The 15,800-nt window shown below is 50.3% G+C and overlaps 1 protein-coding gene across 1 annotated transcript in view; it reads right to left on the reverse strand.

The window, feature by feature from the left end:
• Nucleotides 1–14,460, reverse strand: part of SCUBE3 (signal peptide, CUB domain and EGF like domain containing 3) — a 69,701-nt gene extending 55,241 nt beyond the window's left edge. The window contains exon 1 of the mRNA XM_027604083.2: nucleotides 13,932–14,460. Within this exon, the coding sequence (XP_027459884.2) occupies nucleotides 13,932–14,460 (529 nt within the window). The remainder of the gene's footprint in view (nucleotides 1–13,931) is intronic.
• Between the last annotated feature and the right edge of the window lie 1,340 nt (nucleotides 14,461–15,800).

A 15,800-nucleotide genomic window follows, 5' to 3' on the forward strand; every position in this document is an offset into this window, starting at 1 on the left:
TTAACTGATGCATGTTATATCCTACAAACTGAGAATACATTTTGTTCCAAATGCATTTTTAGTATTCATCCACAAAAAAACCTCAACAAATTCCTCAAATCCCCATAACACAACATATTATACCAGCCATTTGCTCTGTCCACAATACATGAAAATAAACAGTTAACATTAATATGGTGGGCTGGGGCGGGACTCTGTATCTGTGGTACTTGGAAATGTAAACTCATTCACAGGGGGTCCCTTGGAACTCAAAGCCTGGTTTCTCTCTGCTACAGTCTATTCTGGTGTATACTCATGGAGGTAAGTCTCACACATGGATGTCACCTGTCATGGTATCCCAAAGTGGAGAGAACATTATTGTGAACCTTTGCTCCTGAGAGTAAAGTCTAAATAAACAGCCTGGTATTCGAAGCCTTCCAGAATTGGACCCCAGTCTGCCTGTCCTCTCTCACCTCCCACTCCTCAGCAATGCGCAAGTGCCAAAGACTCTTGGCATGCTCACCACCTAATGGGTGCTCCTTGGTCCAAGACAATCGTCCAGTTACTTAACTGGGCCATTTGTATAAATCTCACCTCCTCCACCTGATGATGCATACCAGCGAACTGTGGCTCGAGGGCCATCTCTGGCCCGGCCCCTGTTTTGTAAATAAAGTTTTTTTTTTCCCTTTCATCTGGGATCAGGGAGTCATTTGGACTCACTCTACCTGAGTGAAAGAAGCAGTGAGAGTTTATGTTGTTATATATATTGTCTTTAAAATGATGAAATAGGAGCAAAGGAAGATGAAAGTGTTTGTCCAACATAGTGCTCTGGTGAAGTCGGAATTAGTAGGCACCATCTCATGATCTAATTCCTAATTGTTTTTTCTTCTTTTTTTAAAAAGATTTTATTCATTTTTAGAGAGGGGGAGGGGCAGAGGGAGAAGGAGAAGGAGAGATAGAATCTCGAGCAGACTCCACCCTGAGCACAGAGTCTGACTTGGGGCTTGACTCCACTGCCCCGAGACCATGACCCAAACCGAAACCAAGAGCCGGACATCCAACTGACTGAGCCATCCAGGCGCCCCTCTAATTGTTTTTTTCTTTCTCTTGGACAGCTCCTTTATTCAACAGAAACTTATAATGTGTTTCCCATGAGTCCAGTATTTTTTTTTAAAGATTTTATTTATTTATTTGAGAGAGAGAATGAGAGAGAGAGCACATGAGAGGGGGGAGGGTCAGAGGGAGAAGCAGACTCCCCGTGGAGCAGGGAGCCCGATGCGGAACTCGATCCCGGGACTCCAGGACCATGACCTGAGCCGAAGGCAGTCGCTTAACCAACTGAGCCACCCAGACGCCCCTGAGTCCAGTATTTTTGTATGTGTTTTATAAATTTTCACTCAGTTGACTCTCAAGACAGTCCTCGGAGTCAGACGCTACTGTTGTCATCCACCTTGCAGAGGTGAGGAAACTGAGGCACAGAGGGGTGATAGAACTTGTGTGAGGACACAGTCCCAGTGTGCGGCAGAAGCGATTTGGTTCAGGAACGTATACTTACCCACTATCCTGTGCTGCCTTTCACCCTCAAATGTGACTTGCCTTTTTCCTCTAGGTTAAAAACACATCAAAGAATGCCTAATGTCCCCATCCTGTGATCAGTAGAGCTTCTACTCAATTAAACACATTGAATCAGTCACCAAGGAGGGTACAAGTAAAGAATGTGAGCTCCAAGGGGGGAGGGGTTACCTTGGTGATGGCATTCCCATCACCTAGAACAGTGTCTGATACATGGAAGGTGCTCAGCAGAAATATTTTGGATGGATAAACAATCAGATGAATTGATCAATGAATGGACACATGGATGAACTGATCAATAAATGGATACATGGATGAGTTAGATAGGTATGTAAATAAAGTTTTATTGGAACCTAGCGACGCCCATTTATTTATATAATGTCGATTGCTGCTTTCCCCCGAGTTAACAACAGAGGCCATATGGCGCACAAAGCCTAAAATATTTACAGAAAATTTGCTGAACCCTGGAGTATAGAGACAGTTTCTTCCTCTTGCCAGCTTGTTGCACAGGTCAAGAATGGCCTGTGCAGGGGGTGCCTGGGTGGCTCTGACTTTTGATTTCGGCTTGGGTCGTGATCTCAGGGTTGTGAGATCGAGCCCCATGTCAGGCTCTGTGCTGGGCATGGAGCCTGCTTAAAATTCTCTCTCCCTCTCCCTCTGCCCCTCCCCAACTCGCTCACTGGCGCGCTCCCCTTCCCCCGTCAAAAAAAGAACGGCCTGTGCAGGAAATAGCAAGGATGCTCTCTGTGGCTCAAGAATGCCCTTGCGGGCGAGGAGGAGGCTGTGTTACAGATGGATGTCATCCTTGCAGAAGTGGTTAGAAGGCAGGCTTTCAAGCCCGGAATGACTCAGGTTTGACTCCCAGTTCTGCCATTGACCAGCTGTATGACTTCAGGCAGCCTCCACACCCTCTTTGAACCTCAGCTTGCTTCTCTGTAAAACTGTGGGTGATAGGGGCACCTGGGTGGCTCAGTCCGTTAGGCGTCTGCCTTCGACTCAGGTCATGATCCCGGGGTCCTGGGATCGAGCCCGCACTGGGCTCCCTGCTCAGCGGAGAGCCTGCTTCTCCTTCTCCCTCTGCCTGCCTGTCTGCCTGCTTGTGACCTCTTTCTCTGTGTGCCAAATAAATAAATAAAATCCTCAAAAAAAACCCCAAAACTGTGGGTGATAAAATCTAGACTAGTTCAAGGTTCAAGCGAGATAATGTGCAGAAACTATCTGGGATCTAGGGACCCCGATAAATGATCATTCTTTTTTTTTTTTTAAAGATTTTTTAAATTTATTTATTCATGAGAGACAGAGGAGGAGAGAGAGAGAGGGAGAGAGAGAGAGAGAAGCAGAGGGAGAAGCAGGCTCCCAAGGAGCAGGGAGCCCGATGCGGGACTCGATCCCAGGACCCTGGGATCATGACTAAATGATCATTCTTTTTCCTTGTGGATACCGAATGTGTTTCAAGGTGGTCTCTAATTATGACTGGCCAGTTTCAAACGAGCTTTTGTGCCCAGGTAGCCCTTCCTAGAGAAGACCACCACTGCCTCCACTCCCTTCTTCCCGCACTTACCTTCTCTAGCCTTCCAGGTTCTGCACTGGCTCTCAGCCTGCCCCAGCCCTCCCTGATTTCTGCTCCCTTGTACCTCCGCCCTGCACTTACACACTCCCTGACTTCTGTTTTTCAAGTCATTATTGTTCTCTGGGGGTTTCCTGTGAATCCAGACACCTGCCCAAGCAGATCCACCCTCACAGGGGGTCCAGTGAATCTTTGAGGGCTGGTTACTTGATTTGACAACAGTGGGCAGGGGTGCTGCCGAGCAGGCCCAGCCCAGCTCCAGGCCGAGTGGGCCCACACCCACCGGTCCCTCTGGGGTGGCATCCTCATTCCCAGCCAGACTAGACAGCCTCTCCTGCCTGAAATTGCTGGGCTTGAAATTTCTGCCACCAGACAGGCATTCCTTTGTGATTATTCTTACCCTCAGGACGTTCCTCTGTTAAAATGCAGGTAATTCCTAGGATGCCATCACCTGTGTCCAGGTTCTTATCTTGAGTCACAACCTCCGCAGGGTCTTAACCTACCAATGGTCAACTAATTGCTGAGCTGTTGCAGTCCCAAATGAGATGGTATATCTGAAAATGATTTCAACACTGTGAAGAGAAATATATAAACAAAGGATTATTCTTAGTGTTAAAAGGTGTTACATCCTCTCCATTTTATCACAAATGGCTTTTAGAAGTAGATTCCAAAGGAGTGAATCTCTAATGGTGGAATTCCAGACTACAAAATAAATGTTAAAATACTGAAGGTGGCAGGGGCAGGTTCCTTCCCTTGCAAAGCCCACTGCCCAGGTAGCTATCAACTCAGCCAAATTCTAGGCCAGCTCTGACCAGTGGAGTCTTAGAGTGAAGGCAAGGCCTTTGAGGTGATTGAATTGTCCTTGCCAAAGCTTAGAACCAGGAAGAGTCTTGGAATCTTCTTATGTTACAGATGAGGAAATGAGGCCCAGAGAGAGAAAGTTTCTCACTCATTCATAGCGGGGGAGCTTAAGTAGTAGGCAGGAGCTAGAGTAGCTAGGCTGGATCTGGGGGCTAACAGGATGAAGCCAAAGCTGGGTTAAGGGTGAAGCCCCCTTGCCAGTGCTGGCCCCTCTGAGGGCTTCCCCTGTGGACAACTGGCACAGACAGACAAACAGACAGAAGAGTCCACTCATCCCCTCACACAGGCTGCCCCTCCCACATCAAGTGCAACTCCCCCTTGCCTGGGGCCCCCCTGCGGAGGGGAGGCCTCCCATCCCAGGCCTTTGGCCCACAGAGAGAAAGTCCGAAACAATGCCTCTAAACTGAAAACATTTTTGTCTTTCTCCATGGAACAATGGCCATTAACAGCCATGGAACTGGAGCAGAAATGGAACGCAAACCCCAGGGGCCTGGGAACCTGCAGGGGTGTGGGGGTGGGGAGGGAATTGGGGGACAGAAGTCTGGGGAGAGCCTCTCCCCACCACCTCCCATCACACCCCTGCACCCCCTGTCCCCCTGAGGCACTTCCGGTGGCCGCTGCCTCTTCCATTTGGAACACCACTTGACCCCCACCCTTCAAAGTCTCATGGGACTCTGGGGGGGAAGGGGGGCTGCACAGACCACCCTCCCACACAGCCCAGCCGTGCTCTGGACACGCACCACACACAGGAAGGCCAGCAATGGCAATCATGAGACAGCTTAAGGCTGCCCCTCAACCCCCTGGAGCCCCTGCTGGGGAGCAGACAGGACCACGTGGGTGACCTTGAGGCCAGCGACTGACCTCCTAGTCCCTCGCTGTGGAACCTCCAGCGTGGGCTCTTTTGGGGGGTCGCTAGACAATGTGCCCCGCCGAGAGTGAGAGATGACGCATTTTTCTGTGGCCACAAGCCACTTTTGACGGGTCCGCCCCATTGAGGAGCAACCGAAACCTCATCCCACCCAGCACGGCTTTTGTCTGCACCACATATTTGTCTTATTTGGAAGATTTTTGTGGGTTTTCCCGTCTTTCTCCAGCGCTTACTGCCCTGAGGGGGCCGGAGGCCATGGTGGGGCTGCGGGAAGGGGGGAAGAGGCATTCCTGGGGCATGATGCCTGGTGGTCTGCGGCGTGACTGGACGTGGGGGAGAAATCTGCCCCCCGCAACACCCTGCGCACCCCAAATGGGCACCCTGGACCCAGGCCACACGCCTCTCCTCTGTGGGCCGCCCACGGCTCCTGGGCCTTCCTGGGCCTGTTTCCTGAGTCTTCTCTCAGCCTTCTCTGCTCGGGCTCCCCTGTCTCTCATTCCTTCATTCCTGTGCACCAGCCTGCTCGGCTCCCGGGTTCCTACTCCTTGGCCGGTGCCCACACCTTTCCTTCCCTTTCTTTCTGCCTGTCTGGATTCTGGAGTTTCTCTCAGGGCCTGGCACCATCTCACCCCCTCCTCGGTGCCCCCCCCCGCGCCCCCAATCTAACTCCTGTCAGGGTCTCCTGCTTCTGAACTTCAGAAGTGTGTGTCTTCTCTCCCTTTGGTGATTCCAAGCACACCCTGCCTCTGTCACAGCTGCCCAGTAACATGGAGGACAGAGGCTGTAGCTTTTGTTCTTTTTTCCACACACCCCCCCCCATCGCGCCTTCTACAACACAGTCGCTCCATTAGTATTTGTTTGTTTGGGGCTTCTCAAGGGCTGGCTGTGGACCAATTTGGAGAATCTCAGTGATAGAAGAGACCTAATGCAATGACCCACTCAGAACTTGAATTCCTGCCAAAAGGTGTTTTGGCTTCAGCTTACATGCCTCTGGTGACGGAGATCTCACTACTTGTTGTGACAAACCATTCCCTCTTCTGATAGCTCTGACCTTAAGGAAGTTCTTCCTCATATTGAACTAATACCTGCCACCTTTGGCTTTCCCCACCGGACTCCCAGCTAGGCCACATAAATCTATTCCAACCGTTTTACCTCACAACCACCCTTCAGCTATTTGAAGGTGGCAATCTCCTACCTCTGCAGTCTTTTCTTTTCCAGAGCGAAACACCTATTGTCCTAACCTCCAGTGTCCCAGTCCCCCAGTGACCATGGGCTTCGAGTGTTCACCCCCGCCCCCCATGTTGAGCACCTCCCCAAAGCCCTGTTGAACTCATTTTCCTAAGATTTCCCCTCTTTCTGGATCAAAAATGAATGCCACCGGTTTCAGATGGGCTTGCCACCATGTGGTTATTTGAAGTGTCTCAAAGAAAGGACCCACTCTCTCACTAGGGAAAGGAAGGAAGGAAGAGAGAGAGAGAGAAAGAGAGAGAGAGAAGGAAAGAAAGAAAGAGAGAAAGAAAAAGAAAGAAAGAAAGAAAAAAGGAAGGAAGGAAAGGAAAGAAGAGGAAAGAAAAGAAAAGGGTTAGAGGACCCTGAGCAGCTGCTTTGTCTATGTCTCCATTTGTCCCAAGCAGCCGTACCCTCTCCTGAGGGGTAGCCGGCAAATCTGACAACTGACTCTACATGTCAGCGAAGGTCTGGCTTTCCACACATTTCAAAGGCTGTCAGGTCATTTCTGTGCATTTTTAAAAAAAGATTTATTTTTTTGAGAGAGAGAGAGAGAGAAAGTGCGTGTGGGGGGAGGGGCAGAGGGAGAGAGAATCTCAAGCAGACGCCCTGCTGAGTGCGGAGTCCAATGCTGGGCTCCATCTTAGGACCCCCCTGACATCATGACCTGAGCCGAAATCACGAGTCGGATGCTTAACTGACTGAGCCACCCAGGAGCCCCATTTCTGTGCATTTTACTATAGGTATTCCAGGGAGGGAATACCAAACGTTTTAAACCAGAGGGGTGACTCATGGTGGCATTTCCGGCTGCTGAGATATTTTGGGAAAAGCTAGGCTTGTGGCAACTGGCCTGATTCTCCCCGACCCTCTGTGGGTGATGGAGATCCCCCAGCCCCGAGTGTATTTACATCAGGACCAGACACTTCCCTTCAGTGCCCAGCCCCCATAATTTGTGCCAATTATTGGAACTGAATGCTTTGTTGCCTTGTATAGTTCACTGTCTTTCTTAAGTGTCTCTATCTTGCAGCAGGTGATGACTCCTTGAGGAAAATGACAGGGATCTTAAAGGATTCTGTATCTCGCTTGTGGTGGTGCTTACACAAACGTATGCATTGATTAAAACTCATCAAACTGTATACTTAAAATGGTTGCGTTTTATTGTACATGTATTATCCTCTGATGAAGGTGGTTTTTTAAAAATGATTTTACATCCCATGCAGAGTCTAGAGTCATGTCCTGCTCGTACCTGGATTCACCTACATTTGTGGATTGATTTACTAAGTTAAGCTGTACCTAGAGCGATAGCCAAGAGCCATCTTCCCTTCTAAGCCCAACGATCAACTTGAGAAGGCTCCTCAAAGCACATGGCTGAAATGACTCTGCATTGTCTGGCCTTGCCTCCAACCTGATCTTCCTACCCAGTGATTCAGGCCCAAATCAAGCAGACACACTCGATTCCTCACCCAGCCTATCTTGTAGAATTGCTTTAATATGACCATTGCCATCCCTACTGCTGGGATTACAGTTCCCTCACACCCCAGCTCCTTGCCCTGTATTCCCCACAACTGACCTGGAGAGTGGAAGGCTCCTCCCTGAAACGCTGAATGCGGGGGCACTATGACTCAAGGTTGATTTATCAGACCATGTCTGTTGCTCTGAGCTTCCTAGCCACTCTGTTCCAGAAGCCATGGGGCAGTGGTCTTCTTGCCTGATGGGCTACCATCTTGGGGCCAAGGTTCTAACCATCTTGCCCGAGCTATGGCTCAAGGTGTCTGGGCCCCTTGGATGCTGAGCCCTGTCCTTCTGCCCAAGTGCCTAGCTTCTTTGACTTGCCCGGAACTCAGAAGTGTGGCCTTAAAAAGAAGAAAAAAAAAAAGAAGTGCTGCCTGTAGGTAGCAGGGTGGATAATTTTAATTTGCCCATTTATGCTCTCCGGTCTCATGATTCCTGAATAAGTGAATCTACTCTACCAGACTGCAAGCTCGCTGAGGGTGGGGGCCGAGAACTGTCCCTCTTCATTATTCTCTGCTTCTGGCTGGCCTAGCACACAGTTGCTGTTTGATAAACATTTACAGAGTGATGAATGAGTTCAATTTCATGAAAACTATGGGGGAGAGGCTCCGCCTCATCAGATAGTACCAGGTGCTGATAGAGGGAGACCAGAGGCTTATGTACAGCCGACGGAGTGTGGCTTGGTCCAGCCATGCGGGAGAGCTGTCTGGCAATCTCTCGCCAAGTGGAAGATGCCCTTACTCTGCTCATGCACAGGAATGCTCAGAGCACAGCGATACGTAATCATGAAAAGTTACAGGTGACCCAGATGCCCATCCACAATGGACATCGTGATAGTCACACAATCAATCACAGCTTCACCCGTCAATGTGGATGATTCTCAAAAACATGGAGCAGATCAAAAAAGAAAGTTGCTGATGGGTATATACAGTTTGATACCACTTACATGATCTTGAAGTGCAAAACATACGGTATATTCGACCTAATGTATTAGGGCCTCAGGACAGGCTGAGTGGCGACTGAGGACCCAGTTCACCCCTCTGCAAAGGGTGTATGTAATATGTGCATATGTATATATTTTACTATCTATGGATACAGGTACTATATATTGATATAAACAATATATGGTAAAATATAGAGAATGATAAACATCAAACTCAGAAGAATGGTCGCCTCGGTGGAGCAGGGAGCAGAAAGAGATATACTTGAGTCAGGTGCACAGAGGGTCTCACCCGTATTGGCAAAGTGATATTTGCTAGGTTGGGTGGCATGGGCACGCGGTGTTAGTGATGTCATTCTTTATTCCGTGGTCATTATGATTGTTGTTCTCCAGACATCTGTGGCCCCTTTCCCTTCTAAGTGTTAGAAGAATTGCACTACCTGGTTCCCTGTGGTCAGGGGAAGCCTGTGACTGACTAGTTCTGGCTAGAGCATTAAATTGCCTTTTTTTTTTTTTTTTAAAGATTTTATTTATTTATTTGAGAGAGAGAATGAGAGAGAGTACGAGAGGGAAGAGGGTCAGAGGGAGAAGCAGACTCCCTGCTGAGCAGGGAGCCTGATGTGGGACTCGATCCCAGGACTCCAGGATCATGACCTGAGCCGAAGGCAGTCGCTTAACCAACTGAGCCACCCAGGCGCCCTTAAATTGCCTTTTGAGACCCTCTGGATTTCTCTTTTGCTTCTGACAATGTTTGAGATGGTGGTTGTCTTATCAAATGGGTCCCTGAGTGATTTCCTGAGCAGAGCCCCCAGCTCATCCTTCAAGGACATGTAGCAGAAGCAGAAGTGTGTTAAGCCACTAAGAAGATATCAGGATTGTTTGGTACTGCCACATAATCTAGTATGTTCTGACTGATACATACCTTTTAATGTGTCTAGAATATTACAATTAAAAAATGAAATGAAAGAAATGCCAAGATTTGTTAAGAGAAGGAGGCATAAGAGAGAAGGGTCTACAAGTCCTCATTTCCCCTGGTTGCCTACAAAAAAAAAAAAAGGCGATTTCCTAGCTCCCCATTCCCCCTTGAGTGGTGGCAATGGCCAAGCTCAGCAATGAATTCAGGGAGACTTGAAGCCTGAGTGTGCCTGGCATTCCACTACACCTTCCTTAGAAATCCACTGGGTACCACTGTGCTTTGCACTAGTCAGGCCTCAGCTTCAGGAAATGAGCCCAGCCATTGCTGGGCATCAGACACCTGTGGGCAGACCTGACTCGGAACAATCTCCAGGCTTCTGAGTCCCCTTCCTCCCCTAGGCTGCAGGAACATCAGCCAGAGCCTATATGAGAGATGAGAGCAGACAGGATGTGAAGTTCTCACCTTACGTGCTGGGCAAGAACGTGAACCTGGGCTCTTGGGAGCTTGGGCTTGATGGCTTTGTCACACACTCTGGAGCCCACTGACACTTCGAACATGAGCCTCCTGCCTTCTTACCTCCGGAGGAAGTGTTCCCGGATTACCTTCAGTTGGAGGGGAGGAGGGAAGGAGCTGCAGGTTAATACCTGGATTTCTATGGTGCTTTTCTTCTCAAAGCTTCAAAAAACTTCCCTTACCCTGATCTCCTGTGGCCTCCCCCAGAAACAGGGCGAGGAGAGGAAGATTCTTTCATTTCCCAGTCCAGGTGAGGAAATGGGGGCCTGGAGAGGGTAAGCAAATGGCCTGTGGTCACAGAGCAAGACAAGGAGATGATTCTGGTGGGAAAAGTCTCTGTCTCCAGACCCCATCTCCCCCACCCTGGGCCTAGACCCACCCTGCTGGGCTGGCTGGCCTCTCTGTGTGGGCAGCAACCTCTGTGCTGAGGTGTGGACCAGGCCCTGAGTCTCCACTCAGCTGTCCTGGGGCCTGAGCAGAGAGAGGAGGAGCAGGATCCGGGAGAGGCTAAGGTCAGCTCCCCCTCCCACAGAGCAGTGACGACACATTGGCTGTAAGCCCCAACTGGGAGGTCAGGCCACGGAGGCTGCCAGAACACCGGGGCTGAAGAGGGTCCAGATAATGCAACTGGGGTAGCCTCTGTGGGTGGAAATGACATTTCTTGGCTTTAAATAGCTCCATCTCCGGAGCCCTGGAGCCTCGGCGGGGCTATTAATTCCTAGACTCCCAGGGCTGCCCAGCCCCGTCATTCTGTTTGCACAAGCTGTGTAAGATCTCAGGCATTTTTCCTGCCACCCGTGTCCCCACCTCCCTTCAGTTTTCCTGTGTGACTTCAACAAGGAGTTAGTTTATTTCTAGTAGCAGGCCTGGGTTTCCAGCTGACCGCATACATATTTTGTCCTTCTTACAAGTGACATGGCTCAAGTCAACAGCAAACTCTTGAGGGTTTTCTTTGTAATCTGGTGTCTCCAGAAAGAAAGGTAATATGTGTGTGCATGAATGACAAAAAGAGAGGCCATATCTATGCATGTACGCGTGTGTATATCAAGTTAATTAGTCCTTTAATCCCCCAGATTTTTTTTTCTTGATTGTTTACTAAATGTGAGGCACTGTGCTGGTCCCAAGCACACAGGGTGAACAAGAGTCCTAACTGATCAAACAACTGTTATCACCCCCACGCCTGCCCCTCGTGGCATCTCCCGGCCTAGATGGGCATCCCAGCTACTCGTCCCACATATCTCTGAATCCTGCCTACCCTCACCAAGTGGAAAATGATGAAGAGGAAAAGACAGATGGGTACAGGAGGTGCTTAGGGCAGAAAACTGACAGGTCGTGGTGGCTGACTGGCTGGAGAAAGAGGATGAATCGATGACAACGCCAAGGTATTTGGCATCTGCTGACAGGGAACGTTGGAGAATGGCTAAGACAGATGCATGGACTGGGGGGCGGGGGCAGTAGGCCACTTGTTTCAGTTTGCTGATAACAAAGTCCACTCACAGCGGCTTAAACACACAGGGCTTTCTTCTCTCACAGCTCCAGGGAAGGTGGAGTAGCTCCACGGTCACTGGGATTCTCCTACCTTCCTGCTCTGTCATCCTCAAATTCTCCTCATGGCCCAAAATGGCAACTGGAGTTCCACCCATTTCATCCGAATTCCAGGAAGAGAGAGGGAGAAAGGACAAAAGGACAAAAAGGGTATATGCACCCCTGCCCTTTTAAGGCACTCACCTGGAAGTCCTCTGTCACCCTCTGCTTGTGCCTTGTTGACCAAAACTTAGTCACATGGCTACACGAAGCTGCCAGGGAGGCCTGGAAATGTAGTTTTTTAGCTGGGTGTGTTGCCCAGAACTCTGTTACTACTGAAGAAGGAAAAGACTGACATCAGGAAGCAACTAGCACTTTTTGCTACGGCACTCAGTAAGTATGTGTTGACTTGCACTGAATCAGCAGGAAAGATAAGGAATTGTGTTTGGGGCCATGAAGGGTTTGCAGTGAGGATGAAACGCCCTATCTGAAACAGGAGTGGAACATATGTGACACAGGGGCTGAAAATCTAGACTCTCAGGTCAGCCATAGACAGGTTAGAATTAAAACTGTGGCTCTGGTGAAAGCCCATGGCTTAGCCTGGGTCAAGTCTACAGCATGGGGGTGGGGGGAGCATGGGAGGGAAGAGAGGGAAGAGCATCTTGCAAAAGAAAAAACTTACAGATCTTGGTTTGTCTGTCGTCACTCTGTGACGTCATCGGGGCTCACTCAGCCTCCAGTCGGTCTGTAGGACACTGCAGTTCCTACCTGGGGATGGCTTTGGAGGGCACCTGTTAAGTAGAGCCTGCCCACTTCTCTCCTGCGCCCAGGCTGAGAAGTTTAAGGACATCCATAGGAAAGATACCCCATCTGCTCCTCCCCACCCAGATGTGCCCTGCTCAGACCTGGCTGCCATTTAGACCATTTAGACACCCTGGGAGTGGAAGCGTGGGGGGCTGCCCCATGGAGAAGGAGCAGAGGCAAGGGAGGGCCTTCCCCCCTTGTTATAGAAAGCCTCAAAACGTTTCTCCCGGGGAGGATTTAGATCAGTGGTTCTCAACCACAGGCAGTTTTGTCCTTCAGGGCACATTTGGCCAGGTCTGGGAACATTTTTGATTGTTATGACTAGCGAAGCAGGGTGTGCTATTGACATTCAGTGGGTAGAAGCCAGAGATGTTGCTAAACATCCTCCAAAGCACAGGACAGCCTCCCACAACAAAGAGTTATCCTGCTCAAAATGTGAATAGGCCGAGGTTGCAAAACCCTGGTTTATGTGAGTCTGATCACTGGGCCCACAGGAAACTTAAAGAATTCGTTTTACCCAGGACCATACAGTGTCGACTGACATTCAGGTTCTTTACATAAATTAGTGCCATGCTTCCAACAACTGTAAAGATGTAAGCAGCACTATCATTATCCCTGTTTCACAGATGAACAAACTGAGACTCAAAGAAGTTAGGTGATTACCCAATAGCACACATCTAGTAAGTGGCCCCAATGCCCACTCACTTTTCATTCCCCACATGCTTCTCCTGTTTGTTATAGTCCCATTACTACAAATATCTGCCTATGATCTCATCTTTTGAAAGCTCATAATTGGGTGTGACAAGTGAGGGAGCACTTTACTAACTAGATCATTCCGTTCACCCTAGCGCCTCCTTCTCTAGCAGTTCTGGGTGAACGGGAATTTCTTCGCTTAAAGCATATAAAGATGTATCAGGAGGCTGCAGTTTTCCCTAAAAAGCAAAGCCAAGTAGCCCCAAAGCAGATGAAAATGCACTCAAGTTCATTAAGGGGTCAAGGAAGTACAAGTTAAAGTGACAGGGAGATACCTCCGGGGGTCCCACCTGTTAAAATCACTAAGCACCTGTGCTACCTCTTGCTGCTGGCTGTCCCAGAAAGGGCATCCTCACTCGTCATTGGCGGGGAGGGGAGGGGAACGACCTTTGGCAAAAGCAATCTTCAGTCTCTTCTAAAATTAAACCCAGGGCCACTTTTCCCCAGCAATCCGACTCCTGGGCACACACAGATATGCAACAGGGTTTTATCACACCCTTGCTCATGGTAGCAAGAAACTGGGAATGCGAGTTTTATTGGATGTAAATAAATAAGTAAATAAATAAATAATACCGCTATACAACCATAACAGCTCCTGCGATACAGAAAAATCTGTCTCGCAAGATGCCATGTATATGCATTTCTGTATATGTACATGCAGGAAGAAATATTTGCGTGTGCTTATAAGAACATGGAGAAGAATACGAAAGAGTTTATTCTAGGTTCTTGATATGGGTTTCCCGGGAGTGGATGAAACTGAGGTGGGTCCCCAAGGAGGACTCAAGAAGAAAGGAAAAGGAGAAGGAGAACGGAGTTGGTATGTGTGATACGAAGGAGTGTAGGCACTTATGCGACCCTTACACACGTGTAGGTATCTGATTAAATGAAGTTGTACGCACTGTAGTTCTGCAACGGGCCCGAGCAGGGGAGGAGGCAGCGGGGCTCCCTCGGCCGGCCGGGCTCGCGGCTCGGGGGCCCCCCAGGGCGGGCGGGCAGAGGCTGCGCGCTCCCGGGGCGGCGAGCTGCGGGCAGGGGTCCCGGCGGGTCCCGGCGCCTGCGGGCGCGTTGCCCCTGCACCTCGTCGGGGGCGCGGAATCCCTCGCCTCGAGGGCAGCAGACGCCGGCCGCCCCGGAGACCGCGCGGGGATTTTCCAGTGGGGGCGGAGGCTCCTGAAAGGCGCATTGTCGGCCGGGGTGGCGGGGTGGCGGGGTGGCGGGGTGGCGGGGTGGCGGGGTGGGGAGAGGCCGGCGCGGCGCGGGCCCGCACCCCCAGCCGGGCCCCCACCCCCACCCCCACCCCCACCCCCACCAAGGTCCGCGTCGCGGAAGCCCCCCTCCATGGCCCGTCGCTTCGCCCGATTCTGCCGCAGCTCGGCCAGAGGCCCGAAGCCCCTGTTCAGCGCGAAGGCGAGTATTACCTGCATGCGGAGGGGGCTGGGAACTCGCGCCCCGCGGGCCACCGGGTTTGTGCGCAGGCGGGCCTTCTTTTAGAGCCAGAGCGTGGCTTGGGCAGGCCCCTGGGGCTTGTTCCGCGTTTGGGGCTCCCTGTCCCTGCCCCTGCGGCCTAGCTCCGTCAAGCGACCTTTGCATGGTGAATGACTAGAGCCTTTGGTAGATGTCTGGGGACGTCCCCTCTGGGGTCCCCATCGTCTCTCCAGATCCCTGAGCGGCATTCCTGTACCATCAGAATCCCACTTCCCCGGCTCTGCGGCTCCATCGTTCCTCTCCATCTGTGGCCTGCTCCCCTCTCCCTCCCCTCCAGCCAGACAGGGCTGCCCTTGGGGACAGGGACCGTATCACTTCCCAGAACACACAGTAGGTATCTTTTACCGAAATTGACTCTGGCAGGGCAGAGAAAGAGGGCACTTTGAGTCAAGTGGTTCTCTCCATGTCCCTTGCATAAAAATCTAATTAGGTCTTAGATATCTGTTGTTTGTGCCAAGAGAAGAATTTAGAAATGTAGCCGGAGCCTTAGGCCACTCACCAGGCCTGGCGGCAGGAGGGCAGAGGTGTGACAAAACTTGTAGCTTAAAAAAAAAACCCAAAAACCAAAACAACAGCACAAAGTTTAAGGGTTAAGTGGAGGTGGCCAAGAAGCTTCTCTTGTTCTCTTGCCCTGGGCTGTTTGCCAGCAAAGAGGGGGGAAAAAGAAAGAAAAGAAAAGAAAAAAACAAAGCAAGAAAAAAAAGAAAGCCCAAGTAGGGGTTTAGTGGCTCCAGGGGAAAGATTTTCTTTTTTTTTTTTTTTAAAGATTTTATTTATTTATTTGAAGAGAGAGACACAGCGAGAGAGGGAACACAAGCAGGGGGAGTGGGAGAGGGAGAATCGGGCTTCTCGCCAAGCAGGGAGCCCGATCCGGGGCTCGATCCCAGGACCCTGGGATCATGACCTGAGCTGAAGGCAGACACTTAACCAACTGAGCCACCCAGGTGCCCCTGGGGGAAAGATTTTCTACCTGGAACTAAAGCAAGAACTGGGCTGCAAACCAAATCTTCTAACTTCTTCTGTGACCAGAAGAGTTGCGAGAGAGAAATGTGTGCGTAGGTGTGTGTGTTGTGTGTATAAAAACCCCGGGCTTGGGGTCAGAGGTCTGATTTCAGGATTTGAGTGATGGTTTCAGACACTTCGATCAGCCCCTTGACCCTGGGAAAGATCCTTGACTTCTCCAAACCTCCGTTTCCTTACCTGTAGCCTGGGGATAATAATCTCACTGCATTCCCCTGACAGTCTAGTACTGGCTGTGTGAGGACCCATCTCAGTTCCC

This window comes from Zalophus californianus, chromosome 7, assembly GCF_009762305.2.
Source record: "Zalophus californianus isolate mZalCal1 chromosome 7, mZalCal1.pri.v2, whole genome shotgun sequence".
Taxonomy (NCBI): domain Eukaryota; kingdom Metazoa; phylum Chordata; class Mammalia; order Carnivora; family Otariidae; genus Zalophus; species Zalophus californianus.